The sequence below is a fragment of the Dipodomys ordii genome, unplaced genomic scaffold (assembly GCF_000151885.1).
Source record: "Dipodomys ordii isolate 6190 unplaced genomic scaffold, Dord_2.0 Scaffold176, whole genome shotgun sequence".
NCBI lineage: Eukaryota > Metazoa > Chordata > Mammalia > Rodentia > Heteromyidae > Dipodomys > Dipodomys ordii.
The window spans coordinates 545,313-572,819 of NW_012267392.1; the positions used below are offsets into that span (position 1 = coordinate 545,313).

Sequence of the window (27,507 nt, forward strand, 5' to 3'; positions counted from 1 at the left end):
TGTACATAGGTACGGGGGCTTGAACTCAGAGCTTGGGTATGTCCCTTAGCTTTTCCCTCCAAGGCCGATGCTCTACCATTTGAGCCACAGCTCTACTTCTGGCTTTTCAATGGCTCCTTGGAGATAGAGCTTCACAGACTTTCCTTTCCAGGTTGGCTTCAAGCCGTGATCCTCAGATCTCAGTCCCCTGAATAGCTAGTATTACAGGCATAAGTCATAGGTGCCAGGCTATGATCCCTCCACCCCTCCTTTTTCTTTTGAAGAAAGGTGCATGCTTTGAGGGAGTAGTGGAATAGAGGGATGAGAGTGTAGCTGGGTGGTAGAATGCTTGCCTAGCATATAGGAAACAAAATAAAACACAAAAACAACATGGAGAGAGACAGATAGACAGAGACAGACACAGAGACAGAAAGGAGGGAGGGGAAGGCAGAGAGAGTGAGTGAGCAAGCGCGTGATAGAGCATCACTGTTCCTGGTATGTTTTTGAAGCCATGTTCCCGTTCTGAAGCGGGTTGCTCTCCATGCTATGGAGCCATGCGATCACATTCTCCTCCCTAGTCATTACAAGCTTGGATCCAACTTTATTTGCTGTTGTTGCTTAGACTTTCTGCTCACATTGGCTAGTCTATTTGATTTTCAATTTTTTGTTGATGTTAACTTTTTTTTTCTTTTGGACTCAATCTTCTACTTCCTAAGGGGGATATTAGCGTGGTCATGTTTATCATGATAGCTGAAATGTGATCTGCTCTTGCTTTGTTATTGCTTCTTTTCTTGGAGGTGTTTGTGTGTATGTGTGTATGGGAGAGAGAGAGAGAAAGAGAGAGAGAGGGAGAGGGAGAGGGAAAGAGAGAGAGAGAGAGAGAGAGAATATGTTGTTCTGGGCCTTGAACTCAGGACTTCATGCTCTCCCCTTAGCTTTTTCCAACCCTCTACCACTTGTGCCACAGCTTTACTTCTGGCCTTTTCTTTTTCTTTAGTAGCTTTCACTGGAGATAAGAGTTAAGAGTCTCACAGACTTTCCTGCCCAGGCTGGCTTTGAACCACAATCCTCAGATCTCAGCCTCCTGAGTTGCTAGGATTACTAGGGCCCAACTTACTGCTCATTTTCTACTTTTCCTTCTTGTTTTTTTTCCTTTCTCCCTATTTGTTTTTCTCCATTGTATTGAGTTGATCATATTTAATTTGTTACAATTTTCTTTTCTTGTCTTACATTTTGGAAATTAGATGTTCCAGTTCTATTTGGTTCCATTTCTATTCAAAACCAAGACACACACACACACACACACACCACACACACACACACACACACACACACACACACCTGAGGCTGCTGGATAAGGCCTAGGCGGCAGGGGAGTTTTTATGATTTGAGGAAACGTTTCGAACCTTTGAACAGGAGCTGGAACCACCCAGCAGGGGAAATCTGGACTCCTTCGTTTATGAGCCTTCAGGGCCAGCTCAGGGAGAGGCAGAGGGAGGAAGGCAGCTTTAGGTTCAGTTGTCAAAAACCTCTGCCTCTCTGTACTCTGTGCACAGCTGACCCTCCTACCCCCTACAAGGGGACAGAGATAAATGCTTAGCATGACTTCAGAGCTCTGGGCCACATCACAGGTGGCTGGACAGAAGTTCCCTTCCTGACATCTGACAGGAGGTGCTGGCATGCTGGCACTGGGAATGGTGAACAGGGTATATTCTTCCAGGAACCAGAGATTTAGAATTTGTTAATTACATGTCGTTAAGGCAATGAAATAGAAAATGTGTGAGTTATTGTGCCAGCACTTTTAGGATCATATTGTAGAAGAGAAGTGATCAAACAAAACCCAGAGCTGCCTTGAAATTGGGAACCTGGCAATGCAGGCCTATGAGAGAGCCAGGTTTTGTTGGGAGTGGGGGAATGATTAAATCCCATGTGGCTTTGCGAGTGTTATTTGTGTCCAAAGAAGGCACAAGAAAGGGTCCTAGACAGCTGCTGGCACACGCTGGGAGAGGCTGGCTCTTTTTATTTTATTTTTTTGTCAGTTGTGGGGCTTGAGCTCTATGTTTGGGCGCTATCCCTCAGCTCTTCAGCTCAAGGCTAGGGCTCTACTGCTTGAGCTACAGCGTCACTTCCAGTTTTCTAGTGGTTAATTGGAGATAAGAGTCTCACGGACTTTCCTTCTCTGGGCTAGCTCTAAACCATGATCCTCAGATCTCAGCCGCCTCAGTAGCTAGGATGACGGGCGTGAGCCACCGGCACCTGGCTAGGCTGACTCCTTTTACAGCTCTACCTTCTGCTCTGGAGAGCCCTGAGCTGGCCTACGTACTAAGTCCCAGGGCTGCTTTAGCATCAACACTCGGCATTCCCCAGCATCGCAATTCTGGACTCCCAGAAGGCAATGCTACAGGCTGGACCCGGGCGGTGACTGTCCACAGGAAACACAGGCTCAGTGCTATTTTGTCATTTTGATATCAGTACTGGGGCTTGATCTCACTTGGCTTTTTCTCTCAGGCCTGGCACTCTACCACTTGAACCACAACTCTACTTCTGGGTCTTTTTTTTTTTTTGGGGTCCGGTCGTGGGGCCTGAACTCTGGGCCTGGGCGCTGTCCCTCAGCTCTTCAGCTCAAGACTAGCGCTCTACCACTTGAGCCACAGCGCCACTTCCGGCTTTTTTTCTTTTTTGCTTATGTGGTGCTGAGGAATTGAACCCAGGGCCTCATGCATGCAAGGCAAGCGCTCTACCACTGAGCCACCTTCCCAGCCTGTACTTCTGGGTCTTTACTGGTTAAGTGGAGATAAGAGTCTCATGAACTCTTTTGTACTGCCTAGCACTAAACCATGATCCTCAGATCTCAGCCTCCTGAGTAGCTAAGATGACAGGCATGAGCCACTAACACCCAGCTACAACATGTTTTGAAAGGCTGGACATCCTAGAAATTTTGATCAAGGTCATCAGAGTTCCTGGTCACTAATAAGAAAGTCAAGACACAGTTGCATGGCTCAGGAGGCTGGAAGAACAGCACTGAGGAGCCAAACGCCTGGTGCTTGGCTTGGGAATCAGGCTCAAGGGCATAGCAGGGTGGGAGAAAGAGGAAGGCAGGGTAGAGGGTACATGAGCTAGGGTCTTACAATCCACCATGCTAAAATGTTCCCTCAGTTATGCATTTGTTATATTATTTAATTCCTGGTGTATCCATGTGATACACTTAATATCACCTCATTTTACAAATAAAACCTAAAGTTAGAAAACAACCCCCCCCCACTCCCATCCCAAGCCATATAGCTAACATGCTAGATCTAACTCAGATCTGATTCCAGGGTCCCTGTCGATTCTACTTCACTTCTCTGTGGGCTATTTTCCTTCTTTATATCTTTATAAACCAAAGAGACTGGATAAGATCAGGCTCTCTTAATCTTGCTCAGAGTCACCTTCACCTTGTTTCCAGTTTCAGTTTAGTTACACCTTTAGGATATACACATCTTACTCCTTATTCACGGGTGTTGTTACTTATGTGACGTTTTCCCTAATGGAGCTTCATTTCTTATTAATTAATTATATATGTTGATTTCTGTAAAGTAAATGTAAAGTTTACTAGACTGGCTCTTTCCATGTATAGTTTAGTTCAGTGGCTGTAAGCTCATCTGCATTGCTCTGCAACACTTCGTGTTTGTAATGCAGAGGTAGTTTAGAAAGGCAGGCCTGCTGGTGGCTCAGGCCTGTAATCCTAGCTACTCAGGAGGCTGAGATTCTGAGGACTGGAATTCAAAACCAGCTCTGGCAGAAAAGTCCATGAAGACCCTGATTTACAGTAAGTCACCCACCCCCCAAAACCAAAAAGCCAAAGTGGAACTGTGGCTCAAGTGGTAGAGTGGCACAAAAAAGAAGAAAAAAAAAAGAATGAAACAAGCCTGTAATCCTAGCTACTCAGGAGGCTGAGGATCAGAGCCTAAAGCCAATCTGGACAGACAAATCTGAGAGACCCCTATTTCCAATTAAACAGCAGCAAAAAACCAAAAGTAGAGGTGTGGCTCAAGTAGTAGAACACCAGCTGCTCAGAGCTCAAGGATCTGAGTTCAAGCTCCAGTCCAGTACAAAAAATGTTTTTTAAAGAATGCAACCTGGGAAGTGGTGCTGTGGCTCAAGTGGTAGAGGGCTTGCCTTAAGCTGAAGAGCTCAAAAAAAAGAAAAAGAAAAAGAAAAAAAAAGCCGAACCTTGGTGGCTCACGCCTGTAATCGTAGCTACTCAGGAGTCTGAGAATGGTGGTTCAAAGCCAGCCTGGGCAAGAAAGTCTGTGAGATTCTTATCTCTAATAAACCACTCAGAAAAACAGAAGTTGTACTGTGGCTCAAGTGGTAGAGTGCTTGCCTTGAGCTGAAGAGCTGAGGGATGGTGCCCAGGTCCAGAGTTCAAGCCTCATGACGGCAGAGGTGGGGGTGGGGTGGGGAGGAGAATACAACCTGGTTCTGAGGAGCCTGAAGACTGAAGAGAAGGTGTGTCCTTTCCCTATCCTGGGCTAGTTTACCCTGCAGCTCCTGTGTTATGACCATGGGATACAGAGGCATCCAGGGGACAAGGACATTCAAGTCTTACCTGGGGCTTAGCCTCATCTTTGTCCTTGTAGTAGAAGAGGTGATCCCCACGCAACACAAACCAGCGCTGCTGCCAGTTCTTCATGATGCTTCTCTGCTTCCGCAGCCAGCCTGCCTTCAGCACAGGGCTGGGCTGCAATGGCCTCCCAGGACTTCGGCTCTGCTCTCCCATCACCAGGCTCTTGGAGCGGGCTGGAAGCCAAGAGTACACACGTTGAGCATGGAGCCTGGCATGCCAGTGACCAGCCCTGACCCCATCCTGGAACCAAGGCCTTAGAGCCTAGGCTGACAGGACTGCCTTCGAGGGTCCCCAAGGCATCAGCTGTAGCATCTCAGTAGTAGCAGCCCAAGCCTCTTGAGCTGCTCACCAGATTAGCTTCTGCTCTAGCATCCCAGATGCTCCATTCTCCCAGGCATATTCATCCATACAGATTTCCAACCACTGACTCGTGCACTTATTCTTTGTTGTTGTTGGTTGATTTTTGTGCTGGTCCTGAGGCTTGAACTCAGGGCTCAGGCACTGTCCCTCAGCTTTTGTGGTCAAGGTTAACACTCTACTTCTTGAGCTACAGCTCCACTTCAGGCTTTTTGTTTGTTAACTGGAGATAAAGAGTTTCACGGACATTCCTGACCTGGCTGGCTTTGAACTGTGATCCTCAGATCTCAGCCTCCTAAGTGGCTAGATGGGAGTCACCAGCACCTGGCCCTTTCACTAAAAAAATTTTTTTTGTTAGTATACATTAAGAGCCTATGATGTGTATTCCAGCTACTGAAGATAAAATGATGGAATAAAAAAAAAAGCCACTGGTACCAGGTGCCAGTGGCTCACATCTGTAATCCTTAGCTACTCAGGAGGCTGAGATCTGAGGATCTCGATTCAAAGCCAGCAGGAAAGTCTGTGAGACTCTTATCTCCAATTAACCTCCAGACCGAAAGTGGCACTGTGGCTCAAGTGGTAGAGTGCTCGCCTTGAGCTAAAGAGCTTAGGAACAGTGCCTAGGCTCAGAGTTCAAGCCCCATGACCGACAAAAAAAAAAAAAAAAGCCACTGATGGCTCAGGCCTGTAATTCTAGTTACTCAGGAAGTTGAGATCTGAGGATCATGGTTCAAAGCCAGCCCAGCAGGAAAATCCATGGGATCCTTATCTCCAATTAACCATACTCACACACACAAAAGAAGCTGTAAGTGAAGTTATGATTCAAGTGGTAGAGCACCAACCTTAAGTGAAAAATGCTTAAGGACAGTTCAACTCCCAGTATTGGCACAATAAATACATAGATGGATAGGTAGATAGAGAGACAAACAGGCATACAGGCAGGCAGACAGACAGGCAAACAGATAAGCAGATAGAATCTGGCCACTTCTGGAGCTCATAGTCTAGCAGTGTTTCTGTTCCTCAGGCCCAGAGGGTCTGCCTCCATCCAAATCCTTCTTCTAGTTCCTTCCTCTGAAGGTTTTAACTCTAAGCACCAGTGCCCAGACCACCCCTCCACCAAGCCCACTCTGCTGCTTTCCTGGGAGCATCCTGGGCCAGCTGGTTCAGCAATTGGTGGTGATGTGATGGGGCTCCTTGGCAGGGCTCCTCTCTCTGAGCCTTCTGAGTTGCCTCCAGCCCTGCTGGTCCCTCTTCCCTCCCTTGACAGCACTGCCCAGTACTCAGCAGGGAGAGAGCACGGCCCTTCACAGCCAAGACTGAGTTCTGCCTCCCTCCAACCCCACCCTCCTCTACTTGCTCCCATTTCTCTCTCTTCTGTCTCTCAGGAAGTTTCTTTTTTGTTGTTGTTGTTGGTCATGGGGCTTGAATTCTGGGCCTGGGCGCTGTCCCTCAGCTCTTCAGCTCAAGGCTAGCACTCTACCACTTGAGCCACAGCGCCACTTCTGGCTTTTTCTGCTTATGTGGTCCTGAGGAATGGAACCCAGGGCCTCATGCATGTGAGGCAAGCGCTCTACCACTGAGCCACCTTCCCAGCCCCATCAGGAAGTTTCTTTCCTCTCCTTGGCCAGCAGTGGACACCAGGAGGTGTCCTGAACCCAAATGTAACCACACTTGCAGTTCTTAGAGCATACATCCAAGTCTCTAATTGAAACACAGGTCCCTGGGACCTGTGGCTTTGATGCTGTAACTAATTTCTCTTGTGTGTGCCTGCATGCATGCACACGCACCTCCCATTGTACTAGTGACCACAGTTTCCTAAGCCTCGCTTGTCTTCCGCCCACCCTGCCTCACTAGCCTGGACTTTGCTTCCATTCCTCTCCCATTTAATCTGTGACTTTGGCTGCATGGTGAGCTCCTACTCAAGATCTAACTCAAAAGACTACTTTCACCTTGGAACCTTACTCCTGCATCATCCCCAGATGATTGTTCCCTTCCCTACCAGGACACATGGAACTGTGGCTAGCAATCATTTCTTTGCTTACTTATATATTTACTTGTTGCCTGTACTAGGGCTTGAACTTAGGGCCTAAATGCTGTTCCTGACCTCCTTTGGTTCAAAGCTAATGCTCTACCACTTGAACCACAGTGCCATTTCTGGCTTTTTCTTTGATTAATTGGAGATAAGAGTCTCTTGGACTTTCCTGCCCCAGCTGGTAACCAACCACAATCCTCAGATCTCAGCCTCCTGAGTAGCAGCCTGGATTGCAGGTGTGAGTGACTGGAGCCCAGCTGAGCAGTCCTTTACATAGTTGCCTTTCTATACCTCTAGACTAAGGAGTAGGATGGGAGGAAATGGTATCTCATCCAGTTCTATATGAGTGTGGCTGGAAATGGATATGTCACCGTGGTCAAACATCAAAGGACACTTCACATCATCTGAACCTCACATTTAATGTAATGTGACATTCAGCTGTTACCTGAGGACATCCTGTTACCTGAGGGCTGGAATATAATTGTGTGTGTGTGTGTGTGTGTGTGTGTGTGTGTGCATATGCACACATGCGTGGGCGCTCACGTGCATGTGTGCGCGCTGCTTCTGGGGCTGGAACTCAGGGCCTGGGTGTTGTCCTGAGATTATTTTTGCTCAAGACTAGCACTCTACCACTTGAGGTATGAGCTATTGGTACCTGGCTATGGTCTCCATACCGATGGACATAGAATCAGCACACTCTCCCCTCAATCCTAATGACCTTCTACTCTCCTACCTGCAGACCCATGTACTTGCCATGATACCTAAAGACCTTTCATTACTAAGCATTTCTATTCTTCCAGTGTTAGCTATACAATGAAGAAAACAATGGAGCCTAGTTGAAGAACTTCAAGCTTTGGACATAGGTTTGGGTTCGAATCACTACCAGTTGTGTGCCTCTGTTTGTAGAATGACAAACGGCCCAAGAAGATGACAAGTATACTCCCCCTGGCAGATCAGGGGGAGAAAGGAAGAGATAAAGGGGGAGAAGGAAGGCAGCCACGCCCAGCAGAATGCTTGGGGGTGGGGAGTGCCTCAGATCCTGGTTACCATGGTGATAATGGTTATGCAAATAAAGGGGTGGACACCTCCAGGCCAAATTCAGGCAGCACTTAGTGTGCTCAGAGGTGGATCTTCCAATGGCTATTTGCTGATTGGGTGACTTTACACATTCCCTTCAAAAAACAGATGCAGCTGTATTCTATCATACCATCATACTTGTGCAAGGTTGCCTCCCTAACCAACATTGAATAAATAATATACCTGGAGAGTTCCCACTTCATAACTGAGTAGGAAAACAACAGACACTGGCTCAGCTCGCCTTGTTTCTGGATTGCTCAGCAGGTGAGTTAATGGGGCTCTTTCACCAGTATGAAACATCTGCTCACTGTCTTTGCCCTTCTAGTGGATCCTTCCCTGGGAGGAGCAGCTGGCGTCCTAAAGGTCCACAGCAGACTCAGCCACTTCCTCTCCCTGCAGGAGCCTTACCTTTCCCTGGGAGAGAGCTGCTAGGCTCCCAGCAACCTGGTCCAGCATCCCTGCCTTGCTTACTCAGCCACATTGCCAGAAGAAATGTCTGTCTGAGGCTGAGCCAGAATGCTGATGAAGCAGGTAGAGCACTGTCTGATGGGACCCCAGGACAGCAGGCTGCAAGAAGGGCCCTTCTGTTCCCAGAGCTTCCCCCTCACCTGACCTTACGACTCTTCTCCTTTCTCCAGCTGGCCAGGGTCAAGAGCAGGGCTAGAATGGATAGATACTAGCTATGTCAGACTCAAGGACTATGGACAAGATGTCCATAATAAGAGAGTAAACATATACAACCACCAGTCTGCTACAGTCTGACAGAGGCCCAAAGGAGAGAGAGAAGATAGGGTATCCCTTTGGTGACTGAGTTTTGTTCTCTGGACCTCCATTTGCTTATCTCTAAGATTCCTTCAATGGGTTAAGAATCAGCAGTAAAGGCCTAGCACTGGTGGCTCATGCCTGTAATAATCCTGCCTACTCAGGAGGCTGAGATCTGAGAACCTGGGTTTGAAGCCAGCCCTGGCAGGAAAGCCCATGAGACTCTTATATCCAATTAACCACCAAAAAGCTGAAAGTAGACCCATGGCTCAAATGGTAGAGCATTAGTCTTGAGTAAAAAAGCTAAGGGTCAGTGTCTAGGTCCTGAGTTTGAGCCCAGTACTAGCATAAACAAACAAAAAAGCAACAACAAAAACAAATAGAATCAATAGTCAAACGAAGTTATCAGTGCGTGGGATTTTGTTTGATGCAATTGCTTGAGATTTCTAACTGGAGCCCAGTTTCCAGGTGCTGCTGGTATGGATAGACAAGCTCAAGACTCCACTGACTATTTTGAACTTTCTCCTCAGAGGATCTGAAAAAAATCACTTAGGATGTCTGTCCCTCCACAGATTTTTGCACAGATTCCCCCCTCCCACGCCCCTGCCGGAGGGGGGGGGGTGTGTTCACGCAGTAGGGACTAAAGTCATGCAATATTTTAAGGCCATGTTCGTAATTCTATGTTACAACAGAGCCTGGAGCTGGCTCATTCTACTATGAATGCACTTGCTTTCCCTTTCCTATCCAACAGCATCCTGGGTAAGGCAGCTCACAGCAGGAGCTCAATAAAATCTCATGGGCCCATAAGTGTGGTTGGACTCTGCTGCAAACCACTAAACAGGGTCTGTGGAGGTGTCCTATGTCCACCCCAGGAAGGCTCTGGGGGAAAGCTGGACAATGAGTGACTGTGTGGGTGACTGGGTGGACTAGTCCATAGTTCCCATAACATGGTAACACAAGAAAAGAAGGTTATCTTCATCCTTGGACACCAGCCCTCTGAGAGAAGAGAGTGAGGAGCCATAATCTCCCAGGGGGAGGAGAGGGTAGCCCCAGCTCTCCCACAGTCTACCAGTAGAGTTTCTTCCTGCACAACCCACTTAGATGCCAAACCAGCACAGGTTTCTCCTCAAACGATCGATCACCCAGATATTATTTATCAGGCAGACTAAGCTTCTTCTCCAAAGGAAAATAGTCATTGCTATGATTTATTAATAACCACAGTTCTTGTCCTCAGCACTTCCTTTAATCAATTTATTTGGTTCTGTAAATATTTAAATCAGGCCTCAAGTTAAGCAGCTCTGACATGCTAAGACTTCAGACTGATTGCGATTTGCAGAAAGGCCCTGGGAACAAGACTGGGGCAAGCCAGTGATCAGGAAGTTAGTGACCTTTGCCTTCTTTAAAGTTGGGGTTGTTTTGCTCATAAGCACATCATCCATCCATCCATTCATCCATCCCGAACCAGCAGTTTCTCCAAATACAGTGCAGTATCCTGAGCTGATAGTCCCTTGAGGACCTTTGGCCTGGCAGGAGAAATAAATCACAAACAACAACTACACAGGGGTGGAAGAGCCACAAGCCACACCAGGCAGGCAAAGGGAAGGATGCTGAAATGAAAGTGAAGACCTCTCAGTTGCTGTTCTCTTCAGAGCCACCAGGGGGAGAACACAAAGGGTCCAGGCCCCCAATGATGATGGGCATGTAGGGTGACTCATGAGGGTCAGGTGGGGCTCAGATCATTAGGGAGAAAGGAACAGGATGGTATTTGCTATCTGGTGGCTTGTGTTAGCACGTGTGGCAGGAGGGTGGGGTCATTTCCTCTTGCTGGCAAGTGTGTGTTGATGGGTGGCCCCCAGGATACCTGGGGCTCCTGCCTCTCCTTACCCAGTCCTCATCCATCTCCTGCCTTTGGAGGTTTTGACCTCTTCTGAGTTTGTACTGATCAAATCCAATAGCCTGGTCTCAGCCTCTGGGATCTCTTAGTCAATCCTCCTCTCCTTTTTTTTTTTTTTGTCAGTCATGGGGCTTGAACTCTAGGCCTGAGCATTGTTCTTCAGCTCTTCAGTTCAAGGCGAGTACTCTACCACTTGAGCTACAGCGCCACTTCTGGTTTTCAGAGTGTTTATTGGAGATAAGAGTTTCATGGACTTTCCTGCCCAGGCTGGCTTTGAACCTAGATCCTCAGATCTCAGCCTCCTGAGTAGCTGGGATTACAGACATGAGCCACCAGCGCTGGGCCTCCTCTCCTTCTTTTCTTCCTACCTCCACCCTGCAGGGTCTAACTGCTCACTCCTCCATGCAGCTCACCTGCTTCTGGCCTTGAGTCCCTCCCATCCCCTCTCCCTCTCCCACCCATCAGGAGTCCAAGTCCTCATTTCTACCAGATCTTTGGGACTCAAACTCAGGACTTCATGATGATCTCGGTTGGCTTTTTGCTCCCAAGGCTGGTGATCTACTACTTGAGACAAACCTCTATTCTAGTTTTTGTTTTGTTTTGTTTTGCTGCTTAACTGGAGATTAGAGTCTTACAGACTTTTTCTGCCCAGATTGGCTTTCAATTGTGATCCTCAGATCTCAGCCTGCTGGTCTGTTAAAATTAGGCATGAGCCACCAGTGCCCAGACAAACCTTTTATTTTATTATTACTTTTTTAAAATCTAGAGCTCTAGAGTTGCTGCAGTAAATGCCTCCTTTTTGGGCCCTCCATTCAAGTGGCTTCCAAACTGGAAGACTATCTGTACCCACTCTCCCCATCCCCCACTTTCTGAATCAGTTCTAATGAACCAGCCTTGTGTAAAACTTCCTGTTCTCCATCACATTCTCCTAAATAGCCATGCAGCCACCAAGGAGAGGCCGTGCATGCATCTACCAGTTACTGCTGACTACTGGCATTTGTGTTTGTCCACGTGCAAGCTGAGGCTTGCAGAGGCCACGCTGCTAGCAGGTGTCAAAGCCTGGTTAGGGGTCTGCATCTGCCAAAGTTCAGAGCCCCGGCACTAATCCTCTCATGGGACTGGATTGCCATGGTTTCTAAACACGAGTCTAATAACCAAGTCCTAGCCAGCACACACCTTCAATCCTAGCTATTCAGGAGACTGAGATCTGAGGATAGAGGGTCAAGCTAACCAGGGCAGAAAGTCAGGGAGACTGTTGTCTACAATTAACCACCCCAAAAATGGGAAGTGGAACTGTGGCTCCAAGTGGAAGAGTGTAAACCTTGAGCAAAAAAGCTCAAGTTACACCGGGAACCCGTGGCTCATGCCTGTAATCCTAGCTACTCAAGAGGCTGAGATCTTAGGATCACAGTTCAAAGCCAGCCAGGGCAGGAAAGTCCATGAAACTCTTATCCCCAGTTAACCACCTGAAAATCTGAACTATTGCTGTGGCTCAAGTGGTAGGGTGCTTGCCTTGAGCTGAAGAGCTCAGGGACAGTGCTCAGGCCCAGAGTTCAAGCCCCATGACCCACCCCATCCCCTCCCCCCCCAAAAAAAAAACTCAGGTACAGGGCCCAGGCCCTGAGTTCAAGCCCTACAACTGATATGATGATGATGATGATGATAGTAATAATAATAATCAAACTCCTGTTCCAGAACATAGCTATGATATTTATTTGTTTGTACAAGGATATTCTGGTCCCAGGGTTTAAACTCAGGACCTGGGCACTGTTCCTTTGATATTTTGCTCAAGGCTAGTGTTCCACCACTTGTGCCAAAGCTCTACTTTCACCTTTTTGATGGTTAATCTGATATGAGTCCCATGACTTTCCTGCTCTGAGCTGGCTTCAAACCTCAATCTTCCGATCTCAACCTATTGAATAGCAAGGATTATAGGCATGAGCCATTGTGACTGGCTCCTGTTTCTCAAGAAGGGGCTGGATCAAGCTGCTCCTTGCACAAGGCCTACGGGACTCTCCACTTAGCTGTCTCAGGAAAATTCAAGCCATCTTTATGGTCCACGAGGGTCTCAGGCCCCTGGCCATACCACTGCTTATCCCTCTCTGAACTCTTTCTTGTCCTGGCCACACTGGCCTCTGCTGCGCATGTCCAAACCTGTGTCCAACTATGGGACTTCTTGGCCTTCCCCTGCCTCCTCTCAGCCCCGTCATTCCCTTCAAATGCCAGTCCCCAGCCATGCCTCTTCTCCATGGTCAGCACTTTGAAAGATGTATCTGCACCTCTGCTATCTCTCTCTTCCTGGTTCACTTCACATGTACAGTGGTAAATGTGGAGCTGGTTCTAGGACCCCCAAATCCACAGATGCCAAAGTCTCATATAAAATACCACAGTCTCTGCATATAACCTGTGAGAACTGTCCTATACACTTACATTGGCTCTAGATGACTTACAACACTACCAGGATGGACATAGTTTAGGATATAAACACCGTTTAGAAAATAATAAAGGTGTCTGTACCTATGTAGTACAGATACAACTATTATTGTTGTTATTTGTGTGTGTGTGTGTGTGTGTGTGTGTGTGTGTGTGTGCAGGTCCTAGAGCTTGAACAAAAGGGCCTAGATACTGTCCCTGAGCTCTTTTGCTTAAGGCTAGTGTTCTACCACTTGAGCCACAGTGCCACTTCCAGCTTTTTGGTGGTTAATTGGAGGTAAGAGTCTCATGTACTTTCCTGCCCAGGCTGACTTTGAACAGTGGCACTCAGATTTCAAAAGCTAGAAATACAGGAGCAAGCCACTGGGTCAAGCTAATGAGCACAACAATATCATCAATAACGACCAAACAAAACTAAACCCAAACCAAAATGGAAATAAAAAACCCATAGGCACCCAGCCTCCACACCTCTCTCTGTAGGTGAGCTCCTTGTTCCAGTGTGCCTGGGGTCCCCCTAGAGGGTTGGGTGCATGTGTGAGGCAAACCTGGTAGAGTAAATGGAACGTGGGGTAACCATCGCTGCTGAGAGGCTTTCTAAGGATAGAGCACAGCCTCCTTCCACGGGGATCCATTCTGAGTGACAGACATCCAGCCACAGGGGTCAGGAGTGATAGGACTCTACCCAGAGTCTCTCTCATCCCTTTCCAGCCCCCCACCCCCAGTTGCTTGGCCTTTTGCAGCTTTGTCTACCGGAGTCTCTCAGAATGGCTGGCCTCTTTGGAAGGTTGCCCTCGGGCTACTGGAACCTTGTTTCATTCTCTTACAGTAGAATGAGGGCCTAGGAATTTCTGTCATCCGCTGGTAACCTGTGGCCAAATCAGAGTTCTTAGATCCTCAGGCTAAGACCTCCATATGGCCAGGCACTAGTGGTTCAGGCCTGTAATCCTAGCTACTCAGGAGGCTAAGATCTGAGGATTGAGGTTGGTTCAAAACCAGCCTGGGCAGGAAAGTCTGTGAGACTCTTATCTACAACTGATCACCAGAAAGTGGGAAGTGGAGCTGTGGATCAAGTGGTAGAGGGCTTGCCTTGAGCAATGAAGCTCTAGGCCAGTGCACAGTCCTGGTATTCAGGTCTTGGGAAGGGGAAGGGAGAGGAGAGAAAAGGAAGAGAAGGGGAGGGAAGGTTATACCAGGCTGCACCTAGCTGTGGCTTGGCTCTCCAGTCTCTGGTGTGCTTCCTCCAGACCCACACTGGTATCTACAGGGGCCTCTTTAATAAATGACTGTATGTGAGATGTTCACCCAACACCCATGATTGTTTTTCAGGATCTTTTGAACAGGCCTCCCATCTCCATCTCTCATCTCTGGACCATACACACGGGAGGGCTGGCCTCCAGGATATTTACCCCCTGAAGGTCCATAAATGCATTGGGGAGCACGGGGGAGTGGCGACCAGAGGGCTCAAGTCCTATTGATTTATGAAAGTCAATGAGATTTTAAAGCAGGCTGGGAAAATGGCAAGATGGAGCTCAGAGCTGAATTGATTTAAAGGGTAAGAATCAAGGCTGAAAGATTGATTGAGAAGAGAAGGGTGAGGTAATGGAAGGGCATTCTGGAGGGCTGTGGATGGGATGGTTTCATAAAATTAATGTGATTTGTAGCCAGAGTCCAGGGGGTTTGGATGAGTCTGTGCTGTCCTGGGAATACCACTGGAGTGGCTGATGATTTATTAAACCACTGCTCCTGTGTGCCACCTTACTATTTTTTTTTCTATTTGTTAGTGTTTTGTTTTGATCGGTTCCTTTAGCACACTTCCTGAGCTCTCTTGGCCACCTTTTCTTTCCAAGGGCCCCATCTGAGGGGAGTGGAGAACCAGCCAGTCCCTGTTAATGGGTCCCACTTTAATGCATGAAGAAATTCAGATACATATACTCTACCTCTTCCATCAATAAAAACATTAATTTTTAATAGCAGTGTGAGAGCCTAGAAAGTTTAGAAATTTTTCATAATGATTATTTTAATGCTTAAAGAATCAATATAAAAGATCATATATATATATATATATATATTTGATATATCTGGTGCTGGTTTTAGTGTTTGAACTCTAGGCCTTGGCACTGTCCCTTAGCTTTTTGCTGTCACTTTTTCCACTCAAGGCTAGTACTCTACCACTTGAGCCATATCTCTACTTCCAGCCTTTTGCTGGTTCATTAGAGATAAAGTCTCACAAATTTTCCTGTCCAGACTGGCTTCAAACCCTGATCCTCAGCTTTTGGCCTCGTGGGTATCTATCACATTCTTAGAAGTTCTTCCTGGCTGTCCTGGATCTGCTGCCCGGCTGAGACAGGGAAAGTGCTGGAGGGGGCTGGGGCAGCACCCAGACTACTTGTCCTGTATTTCTGTGTAGAGGAATCCTTCAGGTTCAACTACAGTTATTTTCTTCTCTTTGAATTTATGATGGCTGCAGCTTATACGAAGGAAGAGTGGGGCATGAAGGAGGCAGCGAGGAAGTCAGGCTGGGAGAATAAGGCAGGGAAGAGGCAGGGAAGCCAGAGCTGGGGCTGAGGCTGAATAAATGAATAACTGAATGTATGAGTCACTCCCTGATGGTTGGGGATGAACAAATGGCACAGAAATAGGGAGGCATGGAGAAGGGATGGAGACAAGTTCATCCCAGGAAGTCTTCCCTCAGCACTGATTTATTATTATTATTATTATTGCTGTTATTGTTGCTGCTGCTGTTATATTTTAGTTTTGTGCCGACACAGAGGCCTGAACTTAGAATCTGGGTGCTGTTCCTTTACTTTTTACTCAAGGCTGTTGCTCTCCCACTGAGCCATCCCTCCACTTTTGGATTTTTGCTGGTTAATTGAAGATAATTTTCTCTTAGACTCATCTATCCTAGCTGGCTTCAAAACACAATCCTGATATCTCAGCCTTCTGAGTAACTGGGATTACAGGCACAAGCCACCAGCACCTGGATAGTCATCTATAGGATGAGACCCTTGGAAATCTCTTCCTCTGTCATCGTGGTCCTCCTCCTCCTCCTCCTCCTCCTCCTCCTCTTCCTCTTCTTCCTCCTCCTCCTCCTCCACCTTTTTTCCTTTTTTTCCTCCTTTTCCTTCTCTTCTTCCTCCTCTTCCTCTTCCTCTTCTCCTCCTCCTCCTTTTTTTCTTTTGCCATTCCTGGGCTTGAACTCAGGGCTTGAACACTATCCCTGGGATTCTTTTGTTCAAATCAAACACTCTACACTTGAGCCACAGCGCCACTTCTTGCTTTTTCTGTGTATGTGGTACTGAGAAATTGAACCCCGGGCTTCATGCATACTAGGCAAGCACTCTACCACTAAGCCACACTCCCAGCCCCTCCCCTGTCTTCTAGGCAGTGTCTGTGCTGCTGACCAGGGACCCTCAGAGCTGGCACTTCCGCTTCTGTTTCAACCAAAAGCCAGCAATCAGTGAGCTGTGTTAGTCAATCTCAGTTATAGATTTTATTTCTGCCGGCTTATGTGACATTGGCTAGCCCTGCCCTTGATGAAATAGACATGTAGGTTCTTGAGGACTTCCACAGAGCTAGGCAGGGTCCCCAGCTACCTAGGTTAGAGAGCCCAAGGCTCAGGCCTGACACAATTCAGCACCATCCTGCAAGTTACCTACTGCTGCCTTCGAACAGTAAGGGGGAGGCCAAGGCTCCAGTTGTCTGGGGCCTTGTGGGTAGCATGGAGCTCCTCTAGCCCAGCACCTGGCAGAACTTAGGCCCTGAGGGCCCAGCCATGTTAGATCCTGGGCACCTTCAATTGACAAAGTAGGGCAGGAGTATGGGAAAAAGAACAAGTGGGGGCTTGAGTTCAAGGCACCTCTCTCCTAAACACAGAACCCTTCTCTACTGGCTTATATACTAGGCCACCTGGCTAGCTTAACAGCCAGGGGTAGGTTGTCTGGCCAGGAGTCTATAATTTCAGCTTCTGTTCTTCTCCCTCTTCTCTGTTCTTCCTCCCCTCCATCTCTCTCCTCTTCCCCTTTTCCTCACCTCCCCCCCTGAGAAGATAGGGTTCCAGGTGTGAGCCACTGGCATCTGGCCTATTGTTTTTCCCCATCCTGGGGCTTGAAGCCAGGGCCTGGGGCTGTTCCTGAGCCTTTCTGCTCAAGGCTAGCACTCTACCACTTGGAGCCACAGCCTCACTTCTGGTTTTTAGGTGGTTAATTGGAGATAAGAGTCTCACCGACTTTCCTGCGCAGGATGGCTTTGAACTGTGATTCTCAGCTCTCAGCCTCCTGAGCAGCTAGGATTGTAGGCATGACTCACTGGTGCAGGGCTTCAGCCTCTATTCTTAACATACCTGTACTTAGACTATTCAGAGATGGAGGGAAGATGGGGACCATGGTCAACCACTGCTCAGCCTGCTGCTGGCCCTCTGGGCAAAGTGTCCAGACTTAAGAGGAGCCTCGCTGGCCCCAACAGAGCAGAGGGCTCTCCACAGAGCCAGCTTCTCCTTCCGTCTCCCTCACACTGTGTGGATGGCAGAAAGGAAGCAGCATTGCTCCCCCAGTATTTCCCGAAGGCCCTCTCTCCCTGCCCTCGGGCACCTCCCTGCAGATGGGATGTCCTCACGGTGGCCCAGGGCCATCACCTACTGCTCTTCCCCCACCAGATGCCTGGTTATCAAAACCTTCTCTGGATGTGAGAACCCCTTATTCCACAACCACATTTCTCATTGCCTTCCTTTGTTGGTTTGTTTTTGTGCCAGCACTGGGGATGAACTTCACTTGGCTTTTTAGTTGTCGTTGTTGTTCAAGGCTGTTTGCTCTATCACTTGAGCCAAAGCTCTACTTCGGGCATTCTGGCTGGTTAATTGGAGAGAAGAGTCTCTTAGATTTGTCTGCCTGGGCTGGCTTCAAACTGATCCTCAGATCTCATTCTCCTAAATAGCTAGGATTACAAGCATGAGTTACCAGCCCTGGCTGCCACTGCCTTCCAGCTCACAGCCAGGCAGCTGGGTGCCGGGGACCATTCTCCTCTCCAGTTTCCTCAGTCTGGGCTGGGTGTATAACTGTATCCAGTGCACAAGGTGTCAAGAGCTTTTGGGCTTTGCCTCCAGTCCTTCCACTTCCTAGCTGGCAAGTTCTCCACAGTCTGTAAGTGCCAGGGTGTGGCACCACACCAGCTGAGAACACAGGCTCCTAGCCGCTCCTCCCCCTGGCGCTGGGTCCCTGGAGCTGCCAGTCCATTTGCCGCTGCCCAAAGTGCACATGCCAGAAGAGAAGGCATGGTGTTCATGAGGGAGACATTGCCAAGTCCAGCCCCCTTCCCAGTGCTTCCCACATCGCTCCCACCAGCTGATGGGCAAACGGATTTCTCTCTCCTCTCGCCTTATCTGGAAAATGGGGCCACATTATCTCATTATTGGGGGTCTTAAGAGAATGGGAGGTACCACAGGGGCCAGCACATGGCCAGTGCAACAGGACTCCAGGATGGACATACAGACAGGGCACAAAACCAGGATGTGATGCAGTAACTCAGAGCCAGACCCAAAGCATCCTCTCACAGAAGCAGATCCTCAGAACACAAGGGGCGTAGCCCCGGGCTTAAGGCGGCCGTCATGGCCTGTGTTGGTGTATTGTAAAGTCAAGTACTTCTGGAACATTTTATTACCCGGAAGTGCATAGGACTAACACAGAGTCTGGCAGGCAGAGGTGGGTAGGCCTGGCCCCCAGGAGGCTCTGAGCTCTGTCTGCTGTGGAGCATGGCAGTAATGCTGGGAAGCGTGGAGTTGCTTAAGTATGAGACAGGAGTGCAGGTGGGGCGGAGCAGGCCACTGCATTGGAGCTGCTAACTATAGAAATCCAGGGGGTTAATATCCAATGGCAGAGCTGGGCACTGGTGGCTCACGCCTGTAATCTTAGCTACTCAGGAGGCTGAGATCTGGGGATGGAGGTTCAAAGCCAACCTGGACATGACAGTCTGTGAAATTCTTATTTCTAATTAACCACCCCAAAGCTGGAAAGAGAGTTGTGGCTCAAGTGGTAAAAAAAAAAAAAAGCTCAAGGACAATGCTCAGGCCTTAAGTTCAAGTCCCAGAGCCAACACACACACACACACACACACACACACACATATGTGTACATATATATATATATGTACATATAGTCACACACATACAGTAGCAGACAAATTTGCATTGCTTGATACCACCAGGTAGAGCCATCCAGGCCTGTTTAAGTACGTTCACATCCTTTTTCCCACTCTTCATATGGTCCTCTTCCTTCTATGTTTTTTTTTCCTTTTTTAAATTTTATATTGTTATTATAAAAGTGATATACAGAGGGGTTACAGTTACATGAGCCAAGAAAAGAGTACATTTCTTTTTGGGCAATGTTACCCCTTCCCTTGCTCTCTCCCAGTTTTTCCTTCCTGTCCCCACCCACAAGCTGAATAGTTCATTTTCCACATAGTGTCTAGTGAATGCCACTGCTACATTTGTTCATCCTTTGTCCCTCCATTTCTGTACCCTCCTTACTTTTCCAAAGACAGATCAATGAACAAACAAAACAAAAAAAAGAAAATGAAAACAACAATAAAGGGAAAAACGGCCTGCTTCCATTCATGTTTTTCTTCTATAGCACTTTCCCTCTCTACCCCACTGCCAGCATCTCCTCCTGGCCCTCCTCCTTCTCTCATGGCCTTTCCCTCCTCCCATCCTCCTCCTCCTTCTCCTGCAGACTCCTTCCTCCTTCCACCATCCTTTGCACAGGATCCTCCCCTTCCTCCCTGTGCCCCTCCTCTTCCTCTCACAGTCCTCCTTGTCCCCTTCGCCTGGCCCTTTCCCTCCTCCTCCCACAGTCCTTCCCCTTTTCTACCACCCTTCTCCTCATACAGTCCTCCTCCTCCTTCCATGGTCCTCCCCTTCTTCACTTGGCCCTCATCCTCTCCCACCATCCTCCTCTGCACATAGTCTTCTTCCTCCTCTCAGTCCTCCGCATGGTCTCCTGTCGATGAATCCTCCCAGCCCGTCTTTATTCGCTCATTCCCCCTGCTCCAAGAGCCGTTTTTCTTCGTCTCTCCTTGGCAGAGCTCACCTGCCAGCCATCTTGCCCTTCCTCTGAGTGATGGGCAAAACCAGCTGCCGCCTCACCTCCTTAGCCTAGGTCCCTTGTACCCCACTGTCAGGGGCATGGAAATGATCTCTCTCAGGGGGCCTTCGGGAGAGCTGAAATGCCTGGACAGAGGCAGCATGGAGTTACCGTTGTCCCCCTCAGGGAAGCCATGCCACCCAGAACTAAGCTGCATGGGGGACATGAAGCCTATAGTTGCCCTTAGGAGCAGAAACATCTCGGGCTCTGAGTAACCCAGTCAGCTGGTGTGGGGAGGGAGGCAGGGGTCCTGGGGCATAAGTCAGCAATCCCACAACCCTGAGCAAGGGCCCCAACCTCTAGGCCTTCACTTCTATCCCCGCCCCGGAAGCAGTGCAACCACTTCCGGGCAGCAGCCAGGCACCTCCTAAAGGTGCTCTGCTAGTGAGGGACCATGTGACTGAACTCCTGTGTGACTATAATAGAGCCAAAAAAGTTCCTCTCACGTGTGGCACAAATCCCGTGGTGAGGCTGGTGTTAAAACTAACTTGTTCCCAGTCCTATAAAAGTACAGCAGTCTAAGTGCATACAATGCACATTATCTATGATAATGACAATAGACTACTGGTTTATATATTTAATATGCATACTTATAAAGTAAAAAATTATAAAGATATTAACTTATTATTGAATAAAGTTTTGTTTTTGTTGCTAGTTCTGGCGTTTGAACTCAAGAGCCGGGCACTGTCCCTGAGCTTCTTTTGCTCAAGGCTAGCACTCTACCACTTGAGTCACAGTGCCACTTTTGGCTTTGTCTGTTTATGTGGTACTGAAGAATTGAACCCAGGGCTTCATGCATGCTAGGCAAGCACTCTACCACTAAACCACATTCCCAGCACTAAAGCAAATTTTTTTTAAGTAACCTAGTATCTAGTGGGTTTTTCTTTTTCCACCAGCATAGAGTTTGAACTCAGAGCCTCATGCTTGCTTAGCTGGTGCTCTTGCACTTGAATCATGCCTCCAGCCCTGTTTTTTAGTGGTTAGTTTGGAGCTGGAATCTAGAAAACTCTTCCGCCTCGAATGACCTAGAACTATGATCATGTGGATCTCAGCAGGATTATAGGCATGAGCATCTGCACCTGCTTATCCTAGAGCAGTGCACAGTGATAGCTGAAGCCAGATCCCCTTCCCTTCCTGAAGACTGCATTACTCACCCACAGCCACCTCCAGCCCAGCATCCTCCTCTCACGGTAAGGACCACCCATAGGCATGCATTTTAGAGTCTTATATGATGTAATTGTGTGTGTGTGTGTGTGTGTGTGTGTGTGTGCTGGGCCTGGGAAGTGAACTCAGGACCTGGGCACTTATTTTCCCTAAGCTTTTTTGCTCAAGGCTAGCACTCTACCACTTGAGCCACAGCTCTACTTCTGGCCTTTTGGTGGCTAATTGGAGATAAGACACTCATAAATTTTTTTCTTTCCAGGTTGGCTTTGAACTGCAATCCTCAGATCTCACCTCCTGAATAGCTAGGATTACAGGTGTAATCCACTGGCACCTGGCCAGTGGTTGATGATTTTGCTTAGACATTTTTCATATCTAGACACGCAAATACTTCCTAGTAGACTACAGCTATCTACAGTATTCAGCCCACTGATATACAATAGCTGGGGGAGGAGAGGGACTGTACCATATAGCTTAGATGTGTGCCAAGCCGCACCATAGCTTGGGCAAATACAGTCTGTGATATTGGAACAATAACAAAGTACAAATAACAATAACAAAGTAACGTAATGGCACACTTCTCTGAACATGTATCAGTCATTAGGCAAAACATGACTTGTTGTTTTTTTGCACTAACTTCCACAGTTATAAATAACATTAATTTATCAATTCATTTCTTGAGTTTTCCCTAAGAATTATCTATTTTCTTCTTATAATAGAAAAGGATTTTGTTTCTTTTGTTCCCTTATTTCCAACATGCACAAGCACCACTGAACCTTCAAACAGTATTACATTATAAAATTAGAGAGCTGGATGCTGGTGGCTTATGCCTGTAGTCCTCACTACTCAGGAGGCTGAGATCTGAGGATCATGGCTCAAAGCCAGCCAGGACAGGAAAGGCCAGGAGACTCTTATCTCCAATTAACCACCTAAAAACTGGCTCTAAAAACAGTGGTGTTGTGACTCAAGTGGTAGAGCTCTAGCCTTGAGCAAAAAAAGCTCAGGGACAGTTTTCAAGCCCTGAATTCAAGCCTCACAACTGAAAAAAAAGGTTAAATATACAAAACTTCCATCATTTGAGCTATGGATTACAAGATGATACATATTTTTTCCTTTCAAATGTCAGCCTTTGTTTTTCCTGGAATTCTTCTTGCTTTTGTATTTGCTTAGTTTTCTACTAGCAGTCTAGAACTAAACCGTAAACAACTCATCAATTGTTTATTCTAATATCAGAACAGAAAGATTTTATCATTCCAGGAGGTCCCTGGGAGACCAAGAAGACCCATTACAGAGGTCTGTAAGTAGTGCTGTCTAGGAAAAAGGTCCTAGCATGGAACAGGCATGGGTTCTCCAAGCCACCACTGATGGGGGCACCTGTGATTCTCCACCCACAGCACATGGCAGCCATGAAGCCTCCCCTCAGCATACTCAAGACAAATAAGTGCGACACAAATGCCTGAAATACTGAGCCATACACACACGTCAGTTTACCCTCCTGCAGAAAAGAGGGAGAAAAGGCCACTGAAAGGACTTCACCCCTCCATGCATTCTCTGCCAACCCATGGATGAACAGCTCTGTCCACTCAGCCAAGCCCCCCACCCACCGACACACCCTCTATGGTGGATGGCCACATCTGGGGGGGGCCCTGTTCAGTGTTCTGTGGTGTTTTCTGAAAGAAGAAAAGACCCCCACTGGGCATTAGTGGTTCACCTCTGTAATCCTACCTACTCAGGAGGCTGAGACCCGAGGATTGTGGTTCAAAGTCAGCCCAGGCAGGAAAATCTGTGAGACTGTTATTTCCAGTTAACCACTAGAAAACTGGACGTGGAGCTGTGGCTCAAAGTGGTCAAGTGTTAGCGTTGAGGAAAGAGCTCAGGAACAACACCTGGGCCCTGAGTTTCAAGTCCTATGACTGACTTAAAAGAAAAAACAAAACAAAAAGACCTCAGTGACAGCAGCCAGTCCAGCCTAAGCTTTCCACACAAAGTCAGGCCTGAAAGAAAATTGAGGGAGCATAAACAACTGGAAAAATACAACTTAAAATCTTAGACATCTGGAGGAAAAAAATCTTAATATAAAAAAGTCAATGATAAACAGCAGATAGGGAAAATGCTTGTCACATCCAAGTCAGGAAGAGAAAGCTGGGCATTCCTAGGGCCCTGAACCAATTAAAAGTGGAGGCAGTGTGACAACTTCCCAGGCTAATGCTGCTCCATTAATCACTAATTCATTCATTCATTCATTCATTCATTCGGTTGTCCAAAAACATGTTGAGTAGCCACTGGGCATTGGGGGTATGATGATATTCAAAACAGAAATGCAACTGGGCTCTGGTGGTTCACATCTGTAATCCTAGCTACTCAGAAGGCTGAGATGGGAGGCCTGCAGTTCAAAGGCAGCCAGGGCAGGAAAGTCTGTGACACTCTTATCTCCAACTAACTAGCAAAAAGTCAGAAGTAGAGCTATGGCTCAAGCAGTAGAGTACCAGCCTTGAGCAAAGAAGCCAAGGGAAAGTGTGAAGCCCTGAGTTTAGCCCCAGTATTGGCACCAAAACCAATAAAACATAACCAGAAACAACTTCAGCCTTCAGGGGCCTTACAGTCCAGTACAGATGACAAGTGTCCCTTGTGGAAAATAAAAACATAGCTTTAGGACTGTGCATCTACAAGCAGAAGGAGGGCATGGGGCAGAGAGCCCAGCTTAGAGCAGGGTGTGGGGGAGGGACTGCCCTGGTGAGGAGAGTGGAGGGCTGGAAAGTGGGATGCGTGAATGTGAGAGGGGAATTCCAGAAAGCAGCAGAGTGTGCAGAGGCCCTGTGGCAGGAGAGTCATTAAATACTGAGGACAGGCTAGGAGAGTGAGAAGTGGTTTGGAGGTATGCAGGAGGCTCTGTGGATCACAGTAAGACTTTTTGGATCATAACCCAGAGCAGGCAGGGAGAGGCCATTGAAGGCTACCTATGGAACTTGTGGAGATGGCTGAGGAGCCTTCAGGCCTTGGTTTGCATTTGGAAAGAAGCCTCAGCTTTAGAGTAGGAGATGGAGGGGACCAGGCAGGGTGTTATGGCTCAGCCCAGGTTAGAGAGGAGGGTGGTTGAGGAGTGGAGTGGGTACAGTGGAGATGTGTCACACTCCCCTGGAGCCAGGGAAGGCCATGGGATCTCAGGACCTGGGCACTGTCCCTAAGCTTCTGTGCTCAAGGCTACTGCTCTACCACTTGAGCCACAGCTCCACTTCTGGCTTTTTTGGTGGTTAATTGGAGATAAGAGTCATTGAACCACAATCCTCAGATCCCAGCCTCCTGAGTAGGCTAGGGGCTACTTGTAGTAGCTAGGTATAAGCCACTGATGCCTGGCTTGTCCATTTATTAACATCATCATCACCATCATCATACTCATCATCATCATCATCATCCATGTGGGTTGTGTGTATGGCATGGTGGGCAAATGTGTGAATGTGTATGTGTATGCTACATTACTCTATGTGTGCTGTATGTGTATTTATTATATTGCTGTGTGCATGTGTACTGTGTGTTGTACCACATTGTGTGGATATGTGTATATGTCGTGTGCTGTGTATGGACATAGCATTGTGCTGTATTGTAATGTGTGTACTGAGTATGTGTCATGGTATGCTGTGGTGTTGTATGGTATGTGTTGAGTATATGTGTTGCACTATGTTGTATGTGTTGTGCTAGTATTGTGTGTCTGTGTGCTTATGTGTGTTGAAATATGTGTCTAAGTTGGTCAGGCAGGACAGGACAGTGAACCAAATTTAGTTCCTGTTAGGTTTCAACCTTATTTGTTCATCAACTCTAGCACTGATACCTTTAAAAGGTAATTAGGTCATGGGGTGCCAACCTGTAGAAGGGATTCATGTAGTGGGTGGTTTATGGCAAGAGCAGGTTATGAAGTGAGCCTGAAGCCCTGTTCAGGCTTTGCATGCCTGTGATCCTCCCCCATGTGAGCTAGCTCCCCTCTGCTCTGCTCTCACCAAGGTCATGCACAAGACACAACATGCTCACCGGCCTTGGTATCAAATCAACCTCCCTCCCACCTCCTCTATCCTTTCCTCCCTCCTCCCCCCTTCTCTCTATTTCTTTTTTTTGCCAGTCCTGGGGCTTGAACTCAGGGCCTGAGCCCTGTCCTTGAGTTTCTTTTGCTTAAGGCTAGCACTCTACCACTTGAGCCACAATGCCACTTAGGGCCTTGTCTGTTTATGTGGTTCTGAGAAATCAAACTCAGGACTTCATGCATGTGAGGCAAGCACTCTACAACTAAGTTACAGTTCCTTCCTTCCTTCCTTCCTTCCTTCCTTCCTTCCTTTCTTCCTTCCTTCCATCCTTCCTTCCTTCCTTCCTTCCTTCCTTCCTTCCTTCCTTCCTTTCTTCCTTCCTTTCTTCCTTCTTCCCTCCCTCCCTCCCTCCTTTCTCTTTCTTTCTTTCTTTCTTTCTTTTTTTCTTTCTTTCTTTGTGTTAGTCTTGAACTCAGGGCCTGGGTGCTGTCTCAGAGCTTTTATTTTTCTCTTCCCAAGTCTAACACTGTACCACTAGAGCCACAGCTCCACGTCTGGCTGCCTTTTGGGGGCTTGTTTTGGTAGTTAAAAGTGGATATAAAAGAGTCATGAACTTTCTTGTCCAGGCTGACTTTGGACCTCAATCCTCAGATTTCAGCCTCCTGAGTATCTAGGATTACAATTGTGAACCACCTGACAAGCAAGGGTTTCCCTGGATGGTTATCCCACAGCAAGGAATGGCAGTCTTCTCCAAGTAACAGGTGCACGGCACAATGAGGAGTCTGAGGGGCCACCTACATCAGACAGTGCTGGGCACCAGCCTTTCATTTGCATAGCCCTGATCTAGTCTATGCCTGAAAGCTTTGGGAATATATTCTGATGAAAATTCTTGTCTGTCAGAGCTTGCTTTCTTTGATGCTCATGATTGAATTTTTGGTCTCTATTTTTCCAGACATGCCCCCAGGGAGAGTTACTCCTCAAATTGAATCTGATTGCTTGCCTGACTCTAGCCTCATGGTTTGCCGCTGCCTCTTCCTGCCTCACCTCCAGCACTGTTGGTCCTGCATGTACATGTACGCATGCATGCATAGCCCCCCCCTCCTCCCTGGCGTTCCTCCCTCCCCCACCCCGGGCACCTGATGCACTTCCTCTACTCCAGCATGCTCTGCTCCCTGTGGTACCCCCTTTAACTCAGCTCCTGCTATTTCTCAGCCTTCAGCTTATGTGTGTGTGTGTGTGTGTGTGTGTGTGTGTGTGTGTGTGTGCACGCACCAGTACTGGGTCTTATATTCTTGCTTGGCTTTTTTTTTTTTTTTGTCGGTCATGGGGCTTGAACTCTGGGCTTGGGCACTGTCCCTACACTCTTCAGCTCAAGGCGAGCATTCTACTGCTTGAGCCACAGCACCACTTCTGGTTTTCTAGTGGTTTATTGGAGATAAAAAGTCTCACAGACTTTTCTGCCCGGGCTGGCTTTGAACCGCAACCCTCAGATCTCAGCCTCCTGGTAGCTAGGATTACAGGCGTGAGCCACCAGCATCTGGCTTTGGCTTTCTTGTTGACGGCTGGTGCTCTACCACTGAGCTATAGCTCTACTTCTGTTCTGGTAAATTGGAGGTAAGAGCCTCCCAGACTTTTCTGTTTGGGCTGGCCTTCAACCTTGATCCTCAGATCTCACTCAGCCTCCTGAGTAGCTGGAGTTCCAGCCATGAGCCACTAGCACCCTGCTTTAGCTTTTAGTAGCTTATAGTAAAAGGAGCACTTTCTCCCCACAGAAGCTCTTGAAACTCTGCAGCTTCATTAGTAATGCCTGCTCTTATAACCCCAATTGGCCGTGGTTTATGATCATACAGTTTTTGTGGGCAATCAATTCTTTCATTCATGTCTGAAAAAATAGCACTTTATAAGGTCAACCTTGTCAGACATCTGACCAGATAATAATAGAGGGTTTCCCAGTTTTGGCACAGGACACTGTTGCTATTTGGGCTGGCTCACTCATATTTTGGGGCTTGCACACTGCCTACCAGTACCACTCTTCATTTTGGAACAGCCCCAAATGTCTC

General features: G+C 47.7%; 1 protein-coding gene across 1 annotated transcript in view; it reads right to left on the reverse strand.

The window, feature by feature from the left end:
• The window catches only part of LOC105998886 (rho GTPase-activating protein 22-like), a 121,018-nt gene that overhangs the window by 70,742 nt on the left and 22,769 nt on the right, over positions 1-27,507 (reverse strand). Inside the window, exon 2 of the mRNA XM_013033720.1 lies at positions 4,571-4,761. Within this exon, the coding sequence (XP_012889174.1) occupies positions 4,571-4,761 (191 nt within the window). The remainder of the gene's footprint in view (positions 1-4,570; positions 4,762-27,507) is intronic.